Genomic DNA, 23,273 nt, shown 5'->3' on the forward strand with positions numbered 1-23,273 from the left:
TCAGCTCGCAGGGAAAGAATGTCACCAAACCCACTATTTACTTTTTGCAGCATTTTGTGCTGGGCATAATTACTGTATGTTTACTGTACTGTTCTGATGAATGTGGATCGCAGGGTGTGACATTCACCTGCAGCTCAAATCTGACTGACATACGTGCAATGCTGAAACAAGGACAAGGAAATGTTCAACCCACCAGACATCATTTCCATTGAATGTACAGCTAATTAATGTTAAAACTAGTTTAACAGTGTAACATTTGCTTTTGTTCTTGGTTTTTTTTTTGTTTTTTTTTTTTGAAGAAAACTGATTTTACTTCTGTGCATTATACTGTATATGTTTGTATGTATGTATGTATGTATGTAATATATATATATGCACATGTATGCACATATATACATATATACAGTATATATATATGATCATTTTTCAAATATAAATGTTTAAACCTTGTGAGTTGGTCACATTTAATAGAGGTGCATTTTCAAAAATACAATAAAGTGGGAGTATCTCGGTTTTTTTCATTATGTGTGCAGATAGTCCTTCCTCCAATCTCATGGTCTCACAAAACTTGATAAAATGTTGCTTATCGTATGCAGTAATCTTTTATTGAAGCTCAAACAAAAGATTAACAACCATGCCCTTTTGTAAAACAAAAAGTCTGGAGTCATGCAGGGGGGCTAATAAATAATATGAATAATTTCAAAATCACATCAAGAAAACTTTGTGACATTTGTATCTCTGTTTATTGCTCATTAATAATTTCTCACAGTGCCCAAAAAGGCATATTCTCTATTTCCTTGGTGGAAGTGTAGGAATAGTTCCACTATGATTTACTAATGGTCACAGTAAACTGTTTTAATCGTGTTTCACTTGCTAAAAGGCTTGAAAAAGTGGCTAAAAAGTTGTCACTGGGGTAATACCCTGTAGGTACTTAAATTATGCCCCTAGCCATGAGTTTAATTCATTTTTACTTTTTTTGTAAAAGATACTTATCAGCACCCAAAGAACATTATTATACCTTTCAGGGTGCATTTGGGAAATTTGTTCATTAAAGAAGAAAAATGTACTTTCACTGTACCTTTATGTCTGAGAAGGTAGTAGTGTTTCTCAAGACAATGTTAACAAATCCATTTTGACTTATGAATGTGTGCAAAGGTAATCTGAAAGAGGGGGTTTAGAATTAAGTAATTATAAATTATGTTATGCTCGTTTAGCAATGAAAAAACTTAGGATATTCCTTTTAAAAACAGATAATGTAACACTTCTTATTCATTCCACAGACATCCTTATTTTGATAAACCTGCAATCCTTGCAATACAGGCACAATCAATTTATATAGATGGATATTTATCCAGATGTTCAAGGTTACAGTCATAGTGCCCAAGCCAGAGTCTCAGCCTGGAAACCTCTGGTTCTAAGAGTAGTTCACTCCAGTGCCACACTTCCACCCTTGGGATATATCACTCTAGCATTTTATCTAATAATACCTCCCTGTGGCAACCAAGAAACCTGCAACTGTAGAAAAGAGTAACTATAACACCCAGTTAACTTAGACATATCTGAAATATGTGACATTGTCACAAAATGACGCAGAAGCCTCTGATATGGTGTTGTTTAACAACTTTTCTGACAGCAACCAGAATATTGAAATACTGTCCAGTCACCCTCAAAATAATTTCCAGCTTCTTGGATTTATTGCTGCCAACAAAACACTCACAGTAACAGCCATAAAAGTGATACTATAGAGTTTATTTAAAACCCACTTCTGTCTGAATGCCTTGTTCCATCAATACTCAAATAGTCTTGCAATTGGTGTACTGCTTTTCCTCATATTTTAGCAAGAGCTGCATCTCATTAGCCTGTAAGGACATGGAGCGCCCTTGCTCGTTGTCATTTGAAGTAGGGGTTGAATGAAACATTCAATGTGCATCACTTCCATTTATCTTGATAATCTTAATATCTCGACTCCATTACATGCATGAATTGTGCTTCATTTAATTTAATACTACCCAAAGAGGCGTTTTTAAAAAGTAAAAGAAGTTCCTTACTAAACTTCCTTACACAAAGGTGAGGACAAAATACAGTGCTGACAGACTAAATAGAGGTTTACACATTACTGAGAGAAGCAGTGACCCTGTGCACCCTTTCCATTTCCAGTATCTGCTTGAGCCTACTGCCATAAATAAAAAACAAGTTTCTGTGGTGGCATAACCAGCTAAAGCACTGTGGGTCACAGTCCACAATCAATTACTAAGCATTCTAATAGTGACTGTGGTAGGGTGTGCCACAATGCAGCATTGTGACTCATAGACTAATTTCATTTTGCCAGGTATTTCTGTCGCATCACTCAATAGCAACTCCCCAGGTCAATCAGGTACTTGTGATCTGTCTGCACCAGCCGTATGTGCAGTGCTACGTAACAAAGGCACACCTCAGGTGGTGGACGTCAGAGAAAAACTACCAGTTAGCTGAATTAATTTGGTTAAGCTCCCTCTTCCCTGCTCTTCGTGTTCCCATAGTGTATTTTAAGGGCCACTTTACATGAAACTATCATTTCATTCATCCAAATCATTCTAATAGCTCCTTTAAAATTTAGCCAACTTTGATATGAACAGATGAATGTCGAAACATTCAGGCTGTTTAGAGAAAGTTCTCAACTGAACTAAACCCATGACTGCTGAAATCACATGAACAAAACTTCTTTGTGGAGCCTTGACACATTAGGAACAAACTGGCCATGTGAAGAAATCAATTTTGTTCCACAGTTGAGGAACTAAATAAACAAGTTTTGTTTTCTAGATTTAACTATTAAACATTTCTTGGGTGGAGGGGTTAGGCTGGTGGGTGATCAGAATAATTATTTGATACAGGACAGCCCAAAATACTGATAGCATGCCTGGAAAAAGATTGTTATATTTATTTCTTTAACTTTGAATATTTAATATTGCGGTAATGCTAATGTTTTTTAAAAGATTAACTAGCATACAGTTGACTGCCACAGTTTGCATTTATGGCTGACGTATGATCTCCCCTGCAATCTTTACTTGCATGACCAGCAATAGTTTTCAACACTACAGTGCCACCTCTTGGCTAAATAATAACCTGCAATTGCAGTCAAATCCAAGAGAAGAAAAAGATCAGTCACTGGACAGCAAAGACAAAGAAACACACAAACACCAAGGAAATAACAATTCATATAAAATATTAACTTTAATAATTCAGTCATGTGCTCCATCTTGTTATTAAAAATGTATAAAAAAACCTGTTTGCATTATTGTAAAACGTTTTGATATTAATCACAGTTTGTTTCGGGGAAAAAACACCAAAATCTCACTTACAAAATCTAAAAAAGTAACCGAGCTTCAAAAAGTTGTGACCTTTAAGGAACTGTCAGACTTTAATGGCTTAAATACTGCTTTAAAATGTAGTCAAGCAACTTATCACTTTTTCAGGTCTAAATTCTAAATATGCTGGAATTAAATTGAAAAAACAACATTTTGTTGAGGTATTGATATTCTATTGGTTTCAACCTATAGTTCGTCATGTTGGAAAGTAAATTCTCTGGCAGATATATATCCGTCCCCATCTTCATCCTCGTTCTTGAAAATGTCTTCTACCATTTCCTCATGGTGTGTATCATTGGCAGAATATCCATGTTTCTCAAACTCTTTCTGCAGATATTCTTTCACCTGTCGCGAAAGAGAACACATAAGCATTCAAGTAAATTGTCATTTAAGAAAATGAATCATCACATCTTCAGCTCACCAAGGCCTCTTGGACTATGTCACTGGGTCAATACCAGGCATTTCCCATAGCAATGAGGAATGTAAGGCTTCCTCCAGGAGGAGTGTCTGTTCTGTCCACCAGGACAGGAGAGACATTAGGTCATGCTCTAGCTACAGGCTCCATTTTTACTGTTCCTTCACCAAAGGCCAACAGGAGCAATTCATTTAGGATAGCCACGCAACTGTTGCACCGTGTGTCCATACCAGAACTGTGCAGTTTCAAGGTGAGACCACTGAATACAGTTCTATTTATCTTTGTAAAAATAGCTGAGAAAACCCCTTATACTGTCATGAGAAGAGGTGGCCTGGTTAACTGAAGGTATCGGACTAAAAGGACATCAAATGATTTTTATTCATTTCCGTATTTGAATCAAGTTACTCTTCTTTCTTTAAGTTTCAATCTCAATTTGTAGGATGTGAAATATTAGATTATACACCATACAGGAGACAAAGGATTGCTGAGGATGACCTGTGGGCTTCTTTAGAATACAAGCTTATTAATAAACTTTTCAAACCCTAAGAGAATGGGGGTCAGACACCATGTCAAAATTAAAAACAACCTAGATTACTGTGCATCAGGAACCAAGTTGTACGTCAACTGTCAGAGCTTTGTAGAATAAATCATTCACAGGAAACAATTTTAAGCAATATCACCTTGACATAGACGGTACCTTTCTGAGAAAGATTCTGAACTACACACCTCTTGTTTGGAGAGCTTCCAGTCATCATTCAGGTCCATTTCCCGGAAAGACTCATGAGACCTGGGACCATTTCTGATCTCCATGATCTCTATGTCGAAGACCAGTGTGCTCTCAGGGGGGATTTTTCCTAAATAAACAAACAGAGGGAGAACCCAATGAAAAACATCCTGTTACCCTGCTATGCTGAAGAACCCTTGTCTAACAGAACATGCTGTGTGACAACAATTTTAGAATTTTAAGTCTCCTGACTATGGCATGTGCAATCATAGGACGTGGAAACGTATTCAACTAATCGCAGTTGAAATTGAATTTTTGAAATTGACCCAAAGGTTTAGAAATTGGTTAAGTTTGTTTTTTTGGGTAAATTCAGGTTAAATGTTTAGTGGGAAGAAAAATCATCACTGGACGTGAGGCTGCAAGTATAAATGATGATGAGCATTCATAACATGCAGTGCATTTGTAGCAAATGTCATGTATATAAAACAAAATATGTTTTCCTCTTTTTCTCAGCTCATTTTAAGTTTGTGTTCATAATTCTCAATACTTTTCAGGCCTTTTTGTGGGATTCAGCAGTTCTGTTATATAAAACTTTCCTTAGCCATGAGGTAATGTAAAACAACATAGATTAAAGGGCATATTGGATTTTAAGGGTATGTTCCTTTAAAATGTTTAGGAATTCACAGCATAATTAGGACCAATAATGAATCCATAAAATTGAACCATTTAAACTGATAAAATAGATAAGCTATGTAACTGCTAGAATTACTGGAATATGAACATGTACTTGATTTTCCATACACTTTGGTGTATGGAAAAACCTAGGCAAGTCAGAATTTCTGGGCCCATTCAACATACGATTTTTCCATGTCATCTCAAATTACCCATTTCTTAGAGAGTAGGATAGCCTGCTAAGCTCCCACAATCAAATTTGTAACTTGTTTAAGATAACCAACATGACTGAATATGGTTGGAGACAGCATCTCTAAATTGCAGCCAAACAACCAACTAAAATAGACTGATGGATACGATGAATTGTAATTCTTCTGGCATTTGTGCAATAACTCAGCTAAGTCAGCCCACAGCCCTAATGCATTTTAATGTGCAACATTTTGATAAAGTTGGTTCCATAAGCTATGAGCCGAATATTTTGGAGGCACACAATACCAGTACATCTGCTCCATACTTGTATTTCTCCAAATGTGTTCATATAAGTGCTGGTTCTACCTTTTCCCTCCTTCCCATAGGCCAGAGCTGGCGGTACAGTCAGTTTCCTCCGTTCTCCTGCGCACATGTTCTGCAGCCCCTTGTCCCAGCCCTTGATCACCTCTCGATTCCCCAAGGTGAACCAGACCGGCTGCTTATCACCATGGACACGGCTGCCAAGAAACCCACAGCCACACAGATTCCATCACAGAGTTCTTTAAGGAAAACAAGGAGAGCATTGTAACACACCCCAGTCAACAGAGTTGATCTAAAATAAAACAATGGCAATAAAATTACATTTAAAAGAAAAATGACCTGCAAGCCATTTCATTCAAACAAAATTACAGGGGAAGTGTCACTGGTCAACCTTATGCTACAGTTAATAAGTAAAATAATGCAGTTGTTTAAATAAAACTATAACACCAGCCTATAAGGTTGCTCATAACGGTGTTCTCTTGGTCAAATTGCACAAGAACTGAACCTTCGTTTACAAAGTGAGAGCATTCTTAGCTTCATGAAGTAGCCCAACTGCTAGGCTACTTCATGAACAAACCTGGTATGCGTTTAACAGTACGTATCATAAACAAATCAATTGCCATATTTCCAACAACATGTTTTCATAGATATTTGCTTTAAAAAATTGTCCAATTGTTAATGTATCGCTTATAAAATCTTAATGGCATGCATACTAAAGGGAGCTGTGTGTTGCTTGATTCACGTGCGCTGTGCATGACAAAAAAAATGTATAACGTTGTCTTTGTAAAACATGTCCCGGTTAAACTGGAGTTGAAAACAGTCATGCACACCATGCATATCATATAATATGCATCGACAGATCACCTTGAATGAAACATAGTGCCATTGCTCTCCAGAAATCCCTCGTAGTGCACCAGGAGCATATCTCCATACTTAGACTTGCGGTGACACAGCAAAGGTTTGTGCAAAACTTCCATTTTCACCTCCGGCTCTGGTAGTTTTGCTCCCCTCACATTCAAGAAGAGTGATGTACAAAACCAGCTTAAAAAACTGAGTAACATTTCAGAATTAAAGAAGCAATATATGCATGAAGTAATACTAAGTGAATGTGTAACAGTTACGAATAAGCAATCCCTACTCACTGCAAACTACCTGAATACGTGGCAGACACGAAGTATCTAGTTGTTCATTCTATTGGCAACAAAAGTTTCCTTGTGTCTCTTACACAATTTCCTTTGGCCACGATTGGCGGATGTTTGCGGTAACTACGCCTCACATGTAATATCCCTCAGGATATTGGTTCATACGCCTGCTCATCTTAACGAACCCACCCAAAATCGGTTCGTTCACCGAATCGGCCGCAGCAACTGAGAAGATTTTTCTTTCCATGTGTCCACGTGATGTCACAGAAAACTGAATTGGGTTGGTCTTCCGGTCCAGTGATCATATGGATTACAATTCACGAAGTGTCTGCGCCCACAAACAGCGTAAAGGCAAATAAAAACACCGAGCTGCCTCTCAAAGTTGCGGGAATTGCGTTTTCGAATTAAAGGGAAGCCATCGGATATGTGGAGGTTTATATCTCATAATGATGCACTGTAACGTAAAGAGAAAATAAGTCATGGAGGGGATACTCTATAAGTGGACTAATTATATAAGCGGTATGTATGAACGAAGTATTGAAATCTAGCGACGTCGCTAGCTAGGCTGCGTATGATTTACTGGTTAATTATGCTGTTTGCTTGTGTCGAGATTTAGGCGATGGACGGTTTTAGACGTATCGGAGTATACTTTCCTGTATGTGTTGTGTTGTCACTTGTAGCTAACCAGCTAGCACTGCAGATCATATAATTAGTCGATTCAAATGTTGATAGTTGATACGATAGGGATGTTTGAACTGTAACTAGCTAACGTCGGCCAGTAATATATGAATCATATTTGGATGCAGAGTCCATGCTACAAATACTTATATGGCTCAAACAGCCACTCATACAAAGCAAAGCGCTGTTTTCAAAGCCTTGCGCATGCCAGCATCTCCCGGTTTAGCTTGAGTGGAGACAAATGATCCCTTGTGAAGCTTGTAATCCTCCACTGGAACATTCGACTGCTCGAGATCTTGCAGGACTTGTTTTAATCAATCGAGTAACCTAGTTCTGAAATTAATATGGTTATTTTCTTTCAGATTGAACATATCGATACTGTTCAGTCCCGGAAAACTAAGGCTAAATGCTGAAACTGTTAATGGGAGATAAAACATAACAAGATTAGGCATACCTATCCTTAGAAAATATACGTGTCGTTGCTGTGTTGTTATACCATGTGTCTTGAGCAACCGCAATTTCTTGGTTTTACTTACTTGGTCCATTGTCTGCAGGGTGGCAGCCCCGTTGGTTTGTACTGGACGGAGGAACACTGTCATATTACGACTCCCAAGAAGATGCATGGAAAGGATGCAAAGGAAGCATCAAAATTTCAGTCTGTGAAATTCAAGGTGCAGTAACTCATTAAAACATGTACTTTTATGGTAATACTTAACCTATATCTCTGTGATAAATTTGTACATGTTGAATCAACTTATGTAAATGTACTACTGTCATATAGGCTACATGCCAAAGAAATTCTTGCAGTGTTTTTATTTTAATTCATTGTAGTGCTCTGACAACCTGATAACCTCGGGCCCCCGTGTAAAATGTGCCATTCCCACAGTGCTGCTATTACACATCAAGTTGTACTCTCATCAGTCAAAGGTGTCCCTAATGATTTAAGGCTGAATTAAGCCTTTCTGTTGAGCTGTGAGTTAAAAAGTTCTGGATTTTTAAGGTCACAAAAAAATTGTTCTGGAGGAAAAACCTATTTCATCTTAGTTACATTTTACATTTTAACTTGTATGTGCAATCAGAGCTGAAATGTAATTATTAGTCAAGATGTTTTTGAAAAGGGCTGGGAAATACTCTGGGATACACATAAAATTATATGTATCAAACATGCAACAAGTAATGGCTCTTACAGAAGTGAATTTTAAATGTTGAGTCTGTCCAACCAAGCACTGCTCGTGTGTACTTTGCTCGCATAGAATGCACGCATGATTTTCCTCAATAAACCCTTTGATTGTGTTTACAGTGCATGCCTCTGACTTCACACGCATGGACCTGACCATTCCCGGAGAACAGTATTTCTACCTCAGAGCCATCAATGCAGCAGAGAGGCAAAAATGGTTGGTTGCTTTGGGAACAGCAAAGGCCTGCCTCACAGACAACAGGACTAAGAGGGAGAAAGGTACATTCTGTTGTGTTTGTGTCTTTGCCTTAGGTCTAAGTATTCCCAATATCTTAAATATAACTCCTCCAGTTCATCTTTCTTTTCCCACTGTTTTCTGTCTAACCACCCACCCCACCATCGACTGCCCTCTGCGCCTTCACCTAGAACGCAACCCCACCCGCGCACTTCATTTCTTCTTTCTCTTTCTTGCCCAATCAGAGCTCCAGGAGAGCACAGAGGCCCTGAAAACCAAGATGTCTGAACTGAGGCTGTACTGTGATCTCCTCCTGCAACAAGTGAACAAGATCAAGGAAGACTCTCAGAGTGAGGAACCAGGAGCTGTTGTGCAGGTGAGCAGCCAGCAGAGCTCACGGTGAGGGTGGAAACATAGTCCAGCCTAATTGGATGTCTCCTACTTCCTCCCCTGAAGGACATTAATGCACCTGCTAATGATTAAGTTCCAGGATAACTTTTATACTGCCTTTGCATGTAACAGGTTGGTGAGGGTGTGGGACCACTGGTGAAATCCACCTGTACAACCTTCCTGAAGACCCTGGAGGAGTGCATGCAGATCGCCAATCGAGCTTTTAACCCTGACCTGTTGGCCCAGAGCCCGCCCACGTCACCCCCTGTCGCCGCCATCAAACCGCACAAGGTTAGAGAATCATTCAAACGTCAGAACTTTATTGTTTATGTATAAAAAAATAACAATATACAGGACATCCCAGGTGGACTGTGTAGCTAAAACCAGTGGCGGCGGGAGGGAGGGGCTAGCGGGGTCTTAAGCGGGGTCTGAGCCCCCCCCCCCAAACCCCCCATCCCCCCAAACCCCCAGTAATTTTGTGATGAAAAATATTTATGGAATAAAAATATATATATATATATATGAAGACATCGGACTGACTTATATGTAACAAAACTAAACTATGAAATCATATTTTTCATTTACATAAGTGATAATAACCGTTGACCTTTGCCGCTTGTTGTGTGATTTGATTGGTTGGTTCGTATTATTATTATCTCCGCCAGGCGAGAGCCTGGAGGGGATTATGCGTTTGGTCGCATGTGTGTGTTTGTGCGTTTGTTTGTGTGTTTGTCTATCTGTCCGCTAATCTCGCATACTACTGGGCCGACCGAATACTTGTTGTACATGCTGGCAGCAGGCCAAGGACCAGAATTCTCGAATATTTTGCAAATCGGTGAACAAGTATTTCATTTGAATTAATTTCCATTTAAATACATTGAGTTCTAACTCCGTCCTCACTCCTCCTAACCGGCCGGTAGGGGCCGCAAGTCAGCAACTGCTTCGGTTTGGAATGAAAGACCAGCGATGTAAAATATCAATTTCAACGTTTTGTTGCCATTTTCACGTTGAAATTGATATTTTACATCGCTGATATTTCTGAATTGTTCCCGTCCAGATTTGAAACGAAAGTGACAGACGATAACGTCAACGTTCTACCGTGGCTGATATGAATGACATTAGCTAACATGTCACCACCTTTAGCGTTACTTCACTGAATCGGCGTTTTTGGGATTTTCAGGGCCACATGGTAAAAACGTATTGTATTTGTATTTGTCTGGTTGCATTGATTGTGTAGCCTCTATTGTTGCATCAGCAAAGCTAACACGCCTGGTGGAGATCTGCACTCTACTGAGTGCACTCTTCTTGTTGCAAGTGTGATTGCATGTGCGTGATAACGTTAACGTTAGTCTAGCAGTTTCTAAACTAGCAGTTCCTACAAGTCTTCGAATCGATTCGGTGAAATGCAATAAGTATTCGATGCAAAGCACAACAACAGGCGGATCGTTCTCATGTGACTGGTGAGTACATCAGTCTTTGTTGATATGCAGGTTTAAATGACTTATTAATGTTTGCATAGGTCAATCATACCGTCAGTATTTAGCCTATGTGTGTGTGAGTTCAGTGTTTTGGGAGGAGGAGAAAGAAAACTTATAGGCCACCTATCCCGACGTGATAGACGATTGTTATGTCCAGCGACTCCACAATGCAGCCTGTAGCTAACTCTGTTAGCTAAAGTGTCTTCTGCAACATTAGCTACGATTTGTTTTGCGAGTGAATGTTTTCTTTCTGAAGCTTGTCACTGTCTGAACGAGCTGCATTAATATTTAAGTTAGCGTCGCGAGATGAAAGTAGGCTACTTCTGCCATGTGCTGTGTGCCTCTGGCTAGCTACAGCTGGCAGGCAGCTGCTGCTAGCTAACAGGAGTTGTGTATTCCTGTTTCCAAGAGGCTTTACATTACCATATTCAACTCTAGCCAGGGAGACAGTCGTTTTTGCTCACAGCTACAGTATTTTGTAAATCCACAGATACTTTCTGTGGTGACTATGATTTGGATTGTGATTGTTTGTTCGTGCTTGTTGTCGTAAACTTTTTGTATGCATTTGAATTGTTCATTCTAAATTCACGGAATTAATTGTGCTTGCGTTATTGCATAACGCTAAACATTTAGTAACGTGCATTTCAATTATGTAGCGTATTAGGCCGGGACCATTGAATCTCGTTTTTCTGTTGTATGTTGCGTCAAAATTCATTAGCACCTGCTACAAACAATCCAGCCCCCTGTAGCTCCCCCAATCACAATTCTCTGGCGCCGTCGCTGGATAAACCATTTAGCTTTTTGCAGCCATGCTCCCTACATTCCAGAATCAAAATATGTCCACTCTGTGTTCATCTGTGGCTGGGATTTCTGCTATATTATGTACAATTTGATTCATTAGCCTGGGGATGGCAGATTTCGGTTGGTAGGGTTCCCCCCTCATTGTATTGAGGAATTCCTCTGGTTGGTTATCAGCTGTGATCTCCTCCAGCACCATGACTTGTATCTTAGCTTGTGGATTACACAGTAAAAATAACTGGCAGGTGGAAACATACTCTTTGGATCATGCAAGATTGGTTTCTTTCTCTCAAAGTGACAGAGGGTATGGTAGCAATAGGATGGGGGCTGCACATAGAATTGGGCTTTCCAGATTTGGAGGAAAGTAAATTAGGGGGAAAGAATGAATTTGAAAAGACTGAATATAATTACATGGACATTCTGCTTTCAGAGCAGGAGGCCAACAAATGCCACACATTCAGAATTTAGTGGCATGATTTAAATTCTTCATTTGTCCAACAGGTCAGGCCAGTCCACCAATCAAGTCAAAGTCTTGTGGAGAAGTAAGTTGTTCCCACTTTTCTTGATATTGGTTAAGATTGCGGTTATGTCATAATGTCTTGTTTTTGTAAGTGTTCCTGTGCAAGCTGAATTACGGTGCATTATTTATCTGTCTATACAAGCAATTTACATTGCTTAAGTTCCAAAGACATTCAAGAAAAACTCAATGTATTTTTTGATAGGAAATTACTCTCATTAGGCCCCTGTGTATGTTGTTCAGGATAATGACTTATTCACCATAGACCCAGGTTACCTCAGGAATGATTCTGATTTCTGCTTTGGGTTGTTTAGGAGGAAAGAAATGAACATCTCAGGAAGTGTCACAGATTTGGCTCAGGAGAGACCTGAATCTGGACCTGTGACACCCGAGCAGCCCAGGCCACCTCCACTAGACACACCACCCCAGACTGAAGGTACGTCCTCTCCTCACAAATGTTGGGCCTGAGTACAAGCTGAAGTATGACTTTCCTGTAGTGGAGAACAGTCAGTTTCGTGTAATGTAATCATTGTATTGTATTTTAGTTGTATTTGTGTGTATTATTTATACTGTATATGGTTTTGGTGTGTTCCATGAGTTCTCATGTGCAGTACACTGAAACTAGGTAAGGTAATCATGACACTGAAGGGTGGGTTTGATTATTTGCATATGCAGTGCTCTCTGTTCATGGAGAGAGGTAGACCTGATACCCATTTACTTTAATGTGGTGTGGTGCTTAGAGGGTGGCCCAGTTGGGGCGGGGCAAAAGGACCCTGAAGACATTGTGGACACACATTCCCAAGATGGCCAGGCCTCGTCTGGAAAGGAGCTGGTTGAAGGAGGGGTGGAGGAGGACACAACAGCAAACTTGCTTGAGCAGGAAAATCAGCATGATCAAGTCCAACTGGAAGTAAGCCCCAGCCTGCCCCATGACCAGCCAGACGCTGCCCCTGATCAAAATGAGGGAGAGCAGGAAATCAGTCCTGCTACACCGAAGGTAAAACAGGAAGAGCAGGAGCAGGTGGACACCTTCTTCAGCACTATGAGTCACAGGTATGAAGAACCGCCTCCGTGAAGGCCTCATCAGGGCAATGTTCAAGAAATACTGAAATTATGTCACTGTAGTATCAATGTGATGGCAGCAAAATTGTTTTCACAAAAAACATTCTGAACATTGTTTTTTGTGTGAAAAAGGTGTACAGTGTAGTGTATGGTGTATGTATGTACACCTCATACAGTATTATAGTATGTTGTGTAGTATCATGGTATGATGCAGTACATCATGTAGTGTACTGGTAATGTGTAAGAAGTGTATGTGTGAAGCGCACAGTAGTAATGGCAGTTCATCAGTCAAATTAATAGATTCCGTTTTCTCGAATGGACACACTGTCAAAGGAAGGGAATCTCAGTGCGTCTGAGTATCGTCATGCTATTCGTAAATCGCTAGTGTGTATCTTACTTCAAATAAATATTACAGAACTCTCTGCAATGCTCTCCTTTGAATAGCTTTGTTTAAATCTGTATATTTGTGGTTTTATTACATTTATATTCCTAAGATTTCTTACGATAGTGTTTTTAAAAAAAATCACAGAATCAATGTAATTTTTAATGTGGAATTATTTTTATCATCCAGATGGAGGACCATTGCATACCATGTGAAAAGAAACGATTATCTTAGAATTGTCTTATCTGCAGTATTTGCAAACTTCCATGCTTTATGCACAAATCACAACACAACAAAAGAACAGGTTCTATGCAAACATTCATAGCTGGAAGCACACTGAAGAACGCCTTCGATGGTTAGACCTGCTTATAGAATCAGTCTTTATGTGAAATGTTCAGATTTTGTTCAGGTGAAATTAAATGTGTGGCTTCCTTGCTCCAGTTGTAATGTGCCTGATTTGTTGTTGGGATGTATTGACCTTAAATAAAAACACTGACTTTGACTTTACCATCCATGCACTAATCTTCTCTCCTTGTTTTGAATGTTTTTCTGACTTTTAGATTTAGTGATATAAGACTGGAGGACGACAGTGGTATCCCCACACAGCCCTTTTTGGATTCTTGCTATGCTTTAGTGCCAGTATTAGGTAGGATGGCTATATTCTCTCCCTCTATTCTCATCTGTCAGGGACTCTTCTTTTTTCACTCTCTTTTCTCCTGGGGTTTTCAGATCTCAAAGGTGCTTTGTGTGCATCAAATGCTCTGACATCACACATATATATACACATATATATATATATATATATATATATATATATATATGTCATATGTATGCCATGTTCAACAAAGCAGGTGAGAACAGTCCAGGTAAATAATGTGTTGTTCATAAGTAGCTGTGCATATCTATAAAACTGCTTTGAACACTGCTTATAACATCTGTTTCAGATGAGAAACTGACATGGGAAATATTTAATGAACAAAATTCAGATATAGATTAGAAACCTGCAACAAACGCAATTTTGCCTGCAATCAGCTGTTGAAAGATTGTTGCAGCTGTGATCATCACAACAATCCTGTGACATTAATTTTATCTGCACATTCGTGTAAATGAAAACACATTTTTAAAAACCAGTATCATCTTCACTACCTCCTGGCGTCCCCAGTATTTCCCCTATGCATGCTGTATCGCTGTGGTGATGGTTGCCAGTGACTTCATACTTAATTCTCTGTCTACATTCACTCTGAATCTAAATCGAAATTATGGTGGGTCTGCTGGAATACATTGCATTCTCTCACGCTACGTTGAATTTATGGGTGTGGGCGGTTGGAGTGGGGTGGGGTCTGCTGTTACTGTTTGATTATGAAGCTTTATAGCCCAGTGCAGTGACATATTGTCAGACCTTAGATAATGCATGAAAAAAGGCTGAATTGATAGAAGCAGTGGGTGATGCAATTGCCTGTTTGGCACAGACTTGGTATTTCTCTTAAAATAAATGACAAATAGGTAGCAGTGTTGCTCCTGCAGTTATAGGCAGTCTTTGCACATGTGTCTGGCAGGTGTACAGCTACAACCGGCAGTACGCAAGTCTGTTTGTAAAAGGCAGGAGCTGGCATTCTTAGGTACAGGAGCAGCACTTGTTCATTGCTGTCAACTAGAGAGCAATTAACATGTGTGTCTGTCCAATGACCTCTGGTTTGAGAAGAATCAGACTTGCATTACAATATTGATCTTTGTAGAAAGATTATATTTTACACTCAGGTATTTCATGAAACTATATGGGTTAAGTACCCTGTTCTAGTGTAAATATGCTGGTTGAATGCAGCCTGCAGTCATGTGGTTACAAGTCCAGTCCAGTTTCCACTGCAGTACACTGTCACCCTGTATTAGACTCAAAGACAAAGACTCAACATGCTGCACAGAGTAACTCTATGTATAAATACGTATTTCCACGTATTTCTAAATGTATTGTCAAAAACAGATTTTTGTCACTTACAATTTGTACAGTTCTGTAATTCTTATATTAGTATTATATCCAATTTGTTATTGGAACACAAACTATCATTTTGGGTGGCATGTGAAATTTGCTATGAAACTGATCTAAATGCATTGTAAGCTGTTGAATTTATCACCATACCTTGCAATCATCAAATTTCATATAAAACTGCATTTTTGTCAAGGAACACTGATTAATGAAATGTGATTTGTATTTAAAAAAATATTAGATAGTCTGTCAACATGCAATAGCTCAATAAATGACTGTACAAAAGTAATTACTTAAATTCACTCATACATATCCTGCACAATTCATATATGAAAGTGGTAGAACTCCTTTTATGCTTTAATTAAAATGAATGTGTTTCTGTATACCTGCTGAAAATTGTTCTCAGCGCTAGGATGACGTTTGACTCTCTTTCCTCAGACAAGCTGGGCCCCACTGTATTTGCTCCTGTTAAAATAGATTTTGTGGGCAATATTAAGGTAAGAATGTCTGAAAAGCATGTGTATTTCATGAATATTGGCACACCGCATTTTGGAATGTGACGCTAGGCTCAAGAAGTTAATCGGATACCAAAATATTGTGGGCATTGAGGTTTCATGTGTTGTTCTTCTCATGGTAACAATGGCATGATTTTTATTTGCTTAGCCAATGCACTTACGTAATTTTATGGTCTTCTAAATTTCCTTCCGATTTCAACCAACATGTATTGTTTGGAAATGTAACCATTATTTGTTCATTAGAAGTACTTAACAGAAAAATATTCAAGGATGCAGGACACTGTGTCCAAAACGGCTTACTTGCCTACTGTTGAGTATATAAGTTGAGTACACTGGATGAGAAAGTTGTTATGTAGGCAAAAGTTTCTCAGTATATAGTGTACTTAAAATGCCTGAATGATATCCTGATTTCCGGGGTTTTGCTGAGTGTATTCAAGAACACACTTTTCAGGAAGTAAACAAAACTTTTTAGGTGGGCTCACAGAGGGAGGAAGAGGTGGAGCCATCTTTGGGTCCATGAAATCAGGGAGGAAGAGGCGGGGCCTTTTTGCTGCAAGGGCAGAACACCTTATGATGTTTCCACAGTACTGTTGGAAAATAGTAAAGAGGATATTTTTTTTTGCATACTGCCCATCTTGTACTAAAGAATACACATGAAACAGTAGTCAGTATGCTTAGCAGACTGTACATATTTTGAGGACAGTAGTTAGGAGGCTGTTCTGGACATGGCCTAAATGTGGGAGTCAGAGGTAGTTTCTCAAAATGTCCACAAGGCGGCATTCCCACTTCCTCTAAAATATAATAAAATGTCCAAAACATGGAAATAACCATAGAGACTCTGAAAGTATGCAGTGTTTTGCTTACATATTTAATTTAGTCCTTTAATGCAACCAGTTGGCTGAAGTTAATGATTGTGTAGTTATTATTTCTTGTTAATGCAGCACACAGAGATTTTCAAACTAAAGTGGATATGCTGTTAGATGCAAGACAGGTTGCATCATTTATTTACTTTTTTTATTGATAGCCCTCATAAGAGTCATCTTTCATTAAAAGATCCATCAAATTAAAACCACTTCATCACCATTTTGCTCTGTATTTATGTGTCTGAAACCCCTCCTTTATTAATTTCTGCAATGGCTAACTGAAGCTATACCACACAGCAAATCCTGCACCCAATTGTTCTTTCAATGCAAGAAAAGAAACTATTTTGAAAGCTGTCAGAACAACCTCCATACCTCATATAATCTCCCAGTGTGTTGCCAAAGGAGACTACATGTAAAGAAACCGTGAAAGAATCGTACATTTTTAGTTGCTATTTACTGAAGTGCTTCAATTAAATACCTTGTTCAAGAATACAATGGCAGTGCAACACTTGGGATCTGAATCTGCAATTTCTGACTTATAAGACCAGCTCCTTAGCCATGACATGACACTCCAAAAAAAACCTTGTTTAGCTGTCTTAGGTTTTTATGTATCACATACAAATGTTCTCACATGCCTGACTCTTCTCTGCGTAAAATGAACAAATTGGCTTTAAGAATGAGGTCTGTCTGACGTGATGGTGAAGTGGGTGTTCTGCAGCTGATGTGGATGCTGTGGTGTCTGCCTGCAGAAAATCAATCAGAAGCTGGTGTCGGATCCAGACTGCTTCCCTACGCTGCAGACGATGGTCCTGCACGAGGTGGAGGCGGGCGTGGCCCAGGTGCGCAACTCCGCCACCGAGGCCCTACTGTGGCTCAAACGAGGCCTCAAGTTCCTCAAGGAGTTCCTGTCCGAATTGAACGCAGGGGAACGGGACATCCATGCTGCCCTCAGTAAGTGTCCCAACAAAGTATTAAAATGAAGTTCACTCAGGGAGTCCTATGGTCGAGTCTTCATGTAGAGCAGGAGGGTCAGGGTCTGCTGCCGATTCTGTTGATTCAGTCCTAGCAAGGTGTGTGGACGCTTTTGCCAATCAGTGACTGAACTTAAGCACTAAACCCCCAAAAGCCAGCAGACACTGCGGCCCTCTCAGAGGTGATCACTGACAGGATATTCGGTGTGTCTCCTGCCAGAGTGTTCACATAGTGTATGGCCAAAAGTCTGACAAAATTTGAAATGCAGTTAGTGTTTCTCCACAAACTGATAGCTGTTCCTGTTGTCTCTTCCTTGGCCTCCTCCTCTGCAAACTTGTAAAAAATAAAGTTTTTCCAAATTCTCTGTCCTTGCAGACAATGCTTATGGGAAGACCTTGCGGCAGTACCATGGATGGGTTGTACGAGGTGTCTTTGCTGTAAGTTGAATAAGCTCTGTGTTTAGTTTAATTTTGTCTGTATCATTAGTAAAATCCCCTCACTGTGTGTCTTGTGTCTCTGTCCTCAGCTGGCATTAAGAGCCGCCCCATCCTATGGCGGCTTCATGGCAGCGCTGGTCACCAAGGAGGGGGATGAGCTGAAGGAGGGATTTCACTCTGGCATGCGCAGGGACCTTGGGCTCTACCTGCCTGCAATGGAGAAGCAGCTGGCTATGCTGGATGCTCTGTATGATGAGTACGGTCTTGAGTCTGATGAGGTGGTGTGAGCAGGAGCATGCTCAGTGAGGCCATGATGTGGTGGGGAGTGTGGCAGTGGAGTATGCTCAAAAGGGATGTTAACCGGAACATGCTCAGTGTGAGGTGCGAAGGCAAGAGGATTGGTCAGTTTTGAGGGAGCTCTGTGGATTAAGCATGCTCAGAGGAGATGTGAGGACGGAGCATGCTCAGTCAAGACTTTTCAGTGTGGAGCATGTGGAGTGAAGGGGATTTGGAGCCGTGAGGACTGAGCATGCCCAGTGAAGGTGGCACATGGTCAGTGAGAGCAGTTCAGTATGAGCATGCTCAGTGGAGGGGTTTTTGGAACTGCTCAGTGAAGTACCAAGAGGACAGAGCATGCTCAGTTTGGGAGTGTGGAGGTGGAATATGCTCAGCTGGGGTGAAATGCGGTTCTTAAGACATAATAGTTCTTAAGTTCAGTGTGTGCTCACTCGTGAGACTCCTATGCCTGAACGCTAGACACCAGTTTCATCTTACATCTTTCATCTTGTTCAATGATGATGTCCTACAGATATTTAAACTATGCTACTCTGTTACATCTTGGCGGTGTAAAGGTTTCTCCTGTAACTTTTATAGGTAAGGGCTACAGTTTTATTGTTAAGACTAAAGTCATATGTACTATTTTGGCAACTTTTTGTATTTTAGTTAGTTCAGTTTAATATATTTCCAAGAAGCATAACAAAAATTTTGTCTTTTAATACGAAGTCTTCAAAAGGAAATACATAAAGGGATAAATGTGTTCTACATTACAGGCAAGCAGGCAGCTCGCTCACATCACATTTGCAGTATAGTTGTTGAATAGTCTGCAATTGAGAGATGTGCCACATTGCATCTAGAACAGACAGATCTTCAGCATCTGTGCTTAATGAAGCTGTCTGAGCATATGTAAGATGTGAAGGTGCTGATCAGACTGTGGAAAGCACAACTCGAGGCTTGTCACATCGTACGATTTTATTGCTATATGCTATATGTGTCTTGGGTGCTGGAGACAGCAGTCTTGTTTAACAGCGTAATGTCGCCAACTGCAAGTACCCCCAGTAAATATTTGCTGTGCTTCCGTGCAAATTGTTGCAGTATTGAGCTAGAGAAACAATTCTTTTGTCAATGTTTTGTGCGTTTGCGCCGACGGGCCTCACAGGGTTAATGTGGCTGCATTGGGCGTACAGGTGGCCTCTGTGCAGGTGTCCGCACTGATGTCAGCTTGAGCTGGCAGTGCCAAATGGAACAAGAAGAGCGATGAACAGAACGTGCAGTAACAGTCCTGCTGCTCGTTAGCTGCAAGGCTTGTGTAGCCAACTATACACAACTTCAGAAACTACTGGTCATCCACATGCACAAATGATACAGACTATGTAGAAATGTCATATTTTAGGCACTTTATTTATTCTTTTTTTTAATGAGAGATGAAAAGAATTCTGAAATGCGCAGGTTTTTTATAGCATGGATGCGTTACAGTTGAAGGTTGTACATGTGCCCTATACTGAAATATTTCACCATAGTGCATTTTAGGTAATACACCACTGTAAGTGAATACAGTTAGTTCGTTGAACTTATTGACCCAGAATAATTCTTTGGAACAAACACAAGCTTGCCCAGCAGCCTGCCAGGGACTGGCACTGAGGTACTACAGTCATGTCCAGGTAATTAACCAGTGCATTGTATAGTGAATTTTTTTAAATGTTTATTTTATTTTGAAGGAAACAGAATTTGCCAATGTAGTTAACTTATTTATACCTATTTTGTATTATACACAGTATTTGTCATAAATATGTGCATTGAAATAATTGAATATGGATTTGTGGCCTCAAGGGATTTTGTTTTGCTTTATTTGTTGCCATTAGACAGTTCTTGCTTTGTGAATGTTTTTATAATTATGTCTTCATGTGTTTTTTTTTTTTTTTTTACAGCATGACTGTATTGTTTAGTATGAGTGAAACTTTTAACTAAGGCTTGAAGTACCATTTTCTCTGCAAAGTGTGGTGGGGAATATTCCACCTAAAAATCTGAGTTTTATGATTTTCTACATTAAGTTTTCTAGATCCATCCGGATATATTTTTTAAATGGATCCCCAGTCTCAACATGATGCATGAGATCAGAACAGCATGTAGTTCAGAATCACACATTTGAATTCCCTTGCACCTAGTCATCTACTTGTCTTGCTTGACCATATAATGATTTTCAAAATTGTACTTGAATCAACTGGAGATTTTGGCTTAGTTTGAAGGTAATAATTGTCAAAATAATTCACTTAACAATTTAAAGTTTAGCTACCCGTACCTCTTTCGATTTTTTGGCTAAAAGTATCACACCACACTCAACTCTGTCTCCAAAGGGGCTTGAGTGGAGCTTTAGTACCTCTCTAAGGTCTGTGGGAAGGTATGTGAATTGCTTTGGAATTGTATAACATGCCTATTCCAAAATTGTTTGTGTCAGGGAAATATCTGTAAAATTAATCATAAACCTACACAGTAATTGTCGTTCCATGTTAAATTATTATGGGATTGCATGGCAAAACAAAGTGAATTGAAGTCACTTTGTGCAAGGCAATTTTTATGTTGTTTAAGCATGAACGTTTTTTTTTACCATTGACTCTCATGACAAAAGTCATAACATAACATAAAAACTTGAGTATTTTTGCAAAAATAAAAAACTGGATGGTCAATTTAAATAGAAAATCGTGAAATTGTAATTTTCTGGTTGGAATACCCATTTAAATTCATTACTCAAATTGAAGGGGAAAGCACAGTTTCCTGAAGAGAATGTCTGTGAGTCTGACCAAGGACCAAGCAATGCAACCAAAATAAAACAACAATCTGAATGTCATCATTGTTACCAGACACTTATGTAGAATTAAGGCATACTTTCAATGGCTCAACAGGACTTTGAATGCAGTAAATATAAAAGCATTAGCTGTCTCAGAGTCTCAGCCTGTGTACGATCTCTGAGTATTAGTAAAATGTAATATTATTATTATTATTATTATATTATAATAATTAATAATAATAATAATAATAATCAAAAAAATAATTTCTGCAATTTTATTTTTTACAAGTATTAAAGAAATGAAAATGTATCTGCGCCTGTTATTTGTACATGTGCTGCATAGATGTTCTGTATGTATACACTCACCGGCCACTTTATTAGGTACACCTTGCTAGTACTGGGTTGGTCTTCTGCTGCTGTAGCCCATCTGCTTCAAGGTTCGACATGTTGTGCATTCAGAGATGCTCTTCTGCATACCTCGGTTGTAACGAGTGGCTATTTGAGTTACTGTTGCCTTTGTATCAGCTCGAACCAGTCTGGCCATTCTCCTCTGACCTCTGCCATCAACAAGGCATTTTTGCCCAGAGAACTGCCGCTCACTGGATATTTTCTCTTTTTCAGACCATTCTCTGTAAACCCTAGAGATGGTTGTGCGTGAAAATCCCTGTCGATCAGCAGTTTCTGAAATACTCAAACCAGCCCGTCTGGCACCAACAACCACGCCACGTTCAAAGTCACTTAAATCACCTTTCTTCCCCATTCTGATGCTTGGTTTGAACTTCAGCAGATCGTCTTGACCATGTCTACATGCCTAAAAGCATTGACTTGCTGCCACATGATTGGTTGATTAGATATTTGCGTTAACGAGCAGTTGAACAGGTGTACCTAATAATGTGGCCGGTGAGTGTATATGCATGTGTTGTAGTTAATTAGGTGCACATAAGTCCTGCAGAGGTAGAATTACACAGGGTACCACTGGTGTTGGTCACCATCCTGCTTTCTCCATTATATCGGTCTTCGTCTTTTTAAATGTTACTTTGCTGAAGTTTCCGATGGCCTTCATGATGGTGTTACTCATGCATTAATTAATGTCTAACGATTTAACCCATGCTATCCCACAAATCTCACACATGGTGTAAACTAGTGGTTTTTAAACCTTACACTGTGTTACTAAGCACTTAATTGATCAATTAAAACAGCTCATAAGATTGAATTGGTTACTGATTTTAAGGTGAAAATGAAAACTAGAAGACACTATGACCCACCAGGATCAGAACTGAGAACCACTGGTTTAGATGGTGTGTGTTGAAAAGATTTAGCATGGAGTTTGTGTAGTGTGCTTACTTTATGGGGAAATGTTCTGATATTCACACAACAGCCAATCACCTCACACAACCTTGAAGGCTTATGACATCACCTCACGTGTATAGCACACGTGAAAAACGTACACACCCTACGCCTCTCTGTGTCAACAGATTCACACACCCAACATCAATCATTCCACCCATTCTCACAGCTTAGAGAGGCTCCTGATTCATGGACTTGTGCTGTATTCTGCAGTGTTGATTTAGGACAGCTTAGTTTTAGTGGGGGACATGTATTGGTGGCACAGTGTGTGTTTGTATGCGTCTCCTGCCTGGCTGGTGTGCCCTACACGCCTGGCATTCCTTCCTATAGGTCAGGGATTTTCACCAGGCCTCATTCGGCAACTGGACTCCCGCCCACTTCCTGTTCTATCTGCCCCTCACTGCATCTCATCCTGCCCCCTACATGGCAGCTGTAATACAACACTCCAAAATCTGCTCTAAAACAATCACCATTTTTACTGGAAAACTGCACGGATGGTATTAATTTCATGGTACCCTTCCAAAGTCACAGGCAGTTGGCGTAGGTTAAAGTTCAAAGGTAATAGTGAATGTC

At 39.6% G+C, this 23,273-nt stretch overlaps 2 protein-coding genes across 2 annotated transcripts; one reads left to right on the forward strand and one right to left on the reverse strand.

Annotated features, from left to right (window-relative positions):
- Positions 1-3,185: 3,185 nt before the first annotated feature.
- fkbp14 (FKBP prolyl isomerase 14) lies at positions 3,186-6,877 on the reverse strand. The gene is made up of 4 exons (XM_064348408.1): positions 6,530-6,877; positions 5,711-5,862; positions 4,486-4,613; positions 3,186-3,689 (listed from the first exon to the last, which is right to left on the reverse strand). Exons 1-4 carry the CDS (start codon positions 6,724-6,726, stop codon positions 3,531-3,533), a joined length of 636 nt encoding a protein of 211 aa, XP_064204478.1. The 5' UTR covers positions 6,727-6,877; the 3' UTR covers positions 3,186-3,530.
- Positions 6,878-7,047: 170 nt separating this feature from the next.
- Positions 7,048-21,661, forward strand: plekha8 (pleckstrin homology domain containing, family A (phosphoinositide binding specific) member 8). Its single transcript, XM_064348396.1, has 13 exons — positions 7,048-7,326; positions 8,040-8,156; positions 8,786-8,941; positions 9,143-9,273; positions 9,420-9,578; positions 12,065-12,105; positions 12,395-12,516; positions 12,821-13,133; positions 14,085-14,170; positions 15,944-16,002; positions 17,633-17,834; positions 18,231-18,292; positions 18,382-21,661. Exons 1-13 carry the CDS (start codon positions 7,287-7,289, stop codon positions 18,577-18,579), a joined length of 1,686 nt encoding a protein of 561 aa, XP_064204466.1. The 5' UTR covers positions 7,048-7,286; the 3' UTR covers positions 18,580-21,661.
- The last annotated feature ends 1,612 nt before the right edge of the window (positions 21,662-23,273 follow it).

The sequence above is a fragment of the Anguilla rostrata genome, chromosome 1 (assembly GCF_018555375.3).
Source record: "Anguilla rostrata isolate EN2019 chromosome 1, ASM1855537v3, whole genome shotgun sequence".
NCBI lineage: Eukaryota > Metazoa > Chordata > Actinopteri > Anguilliformes > Anguillidae > Anguilla > Anguilla rostrata.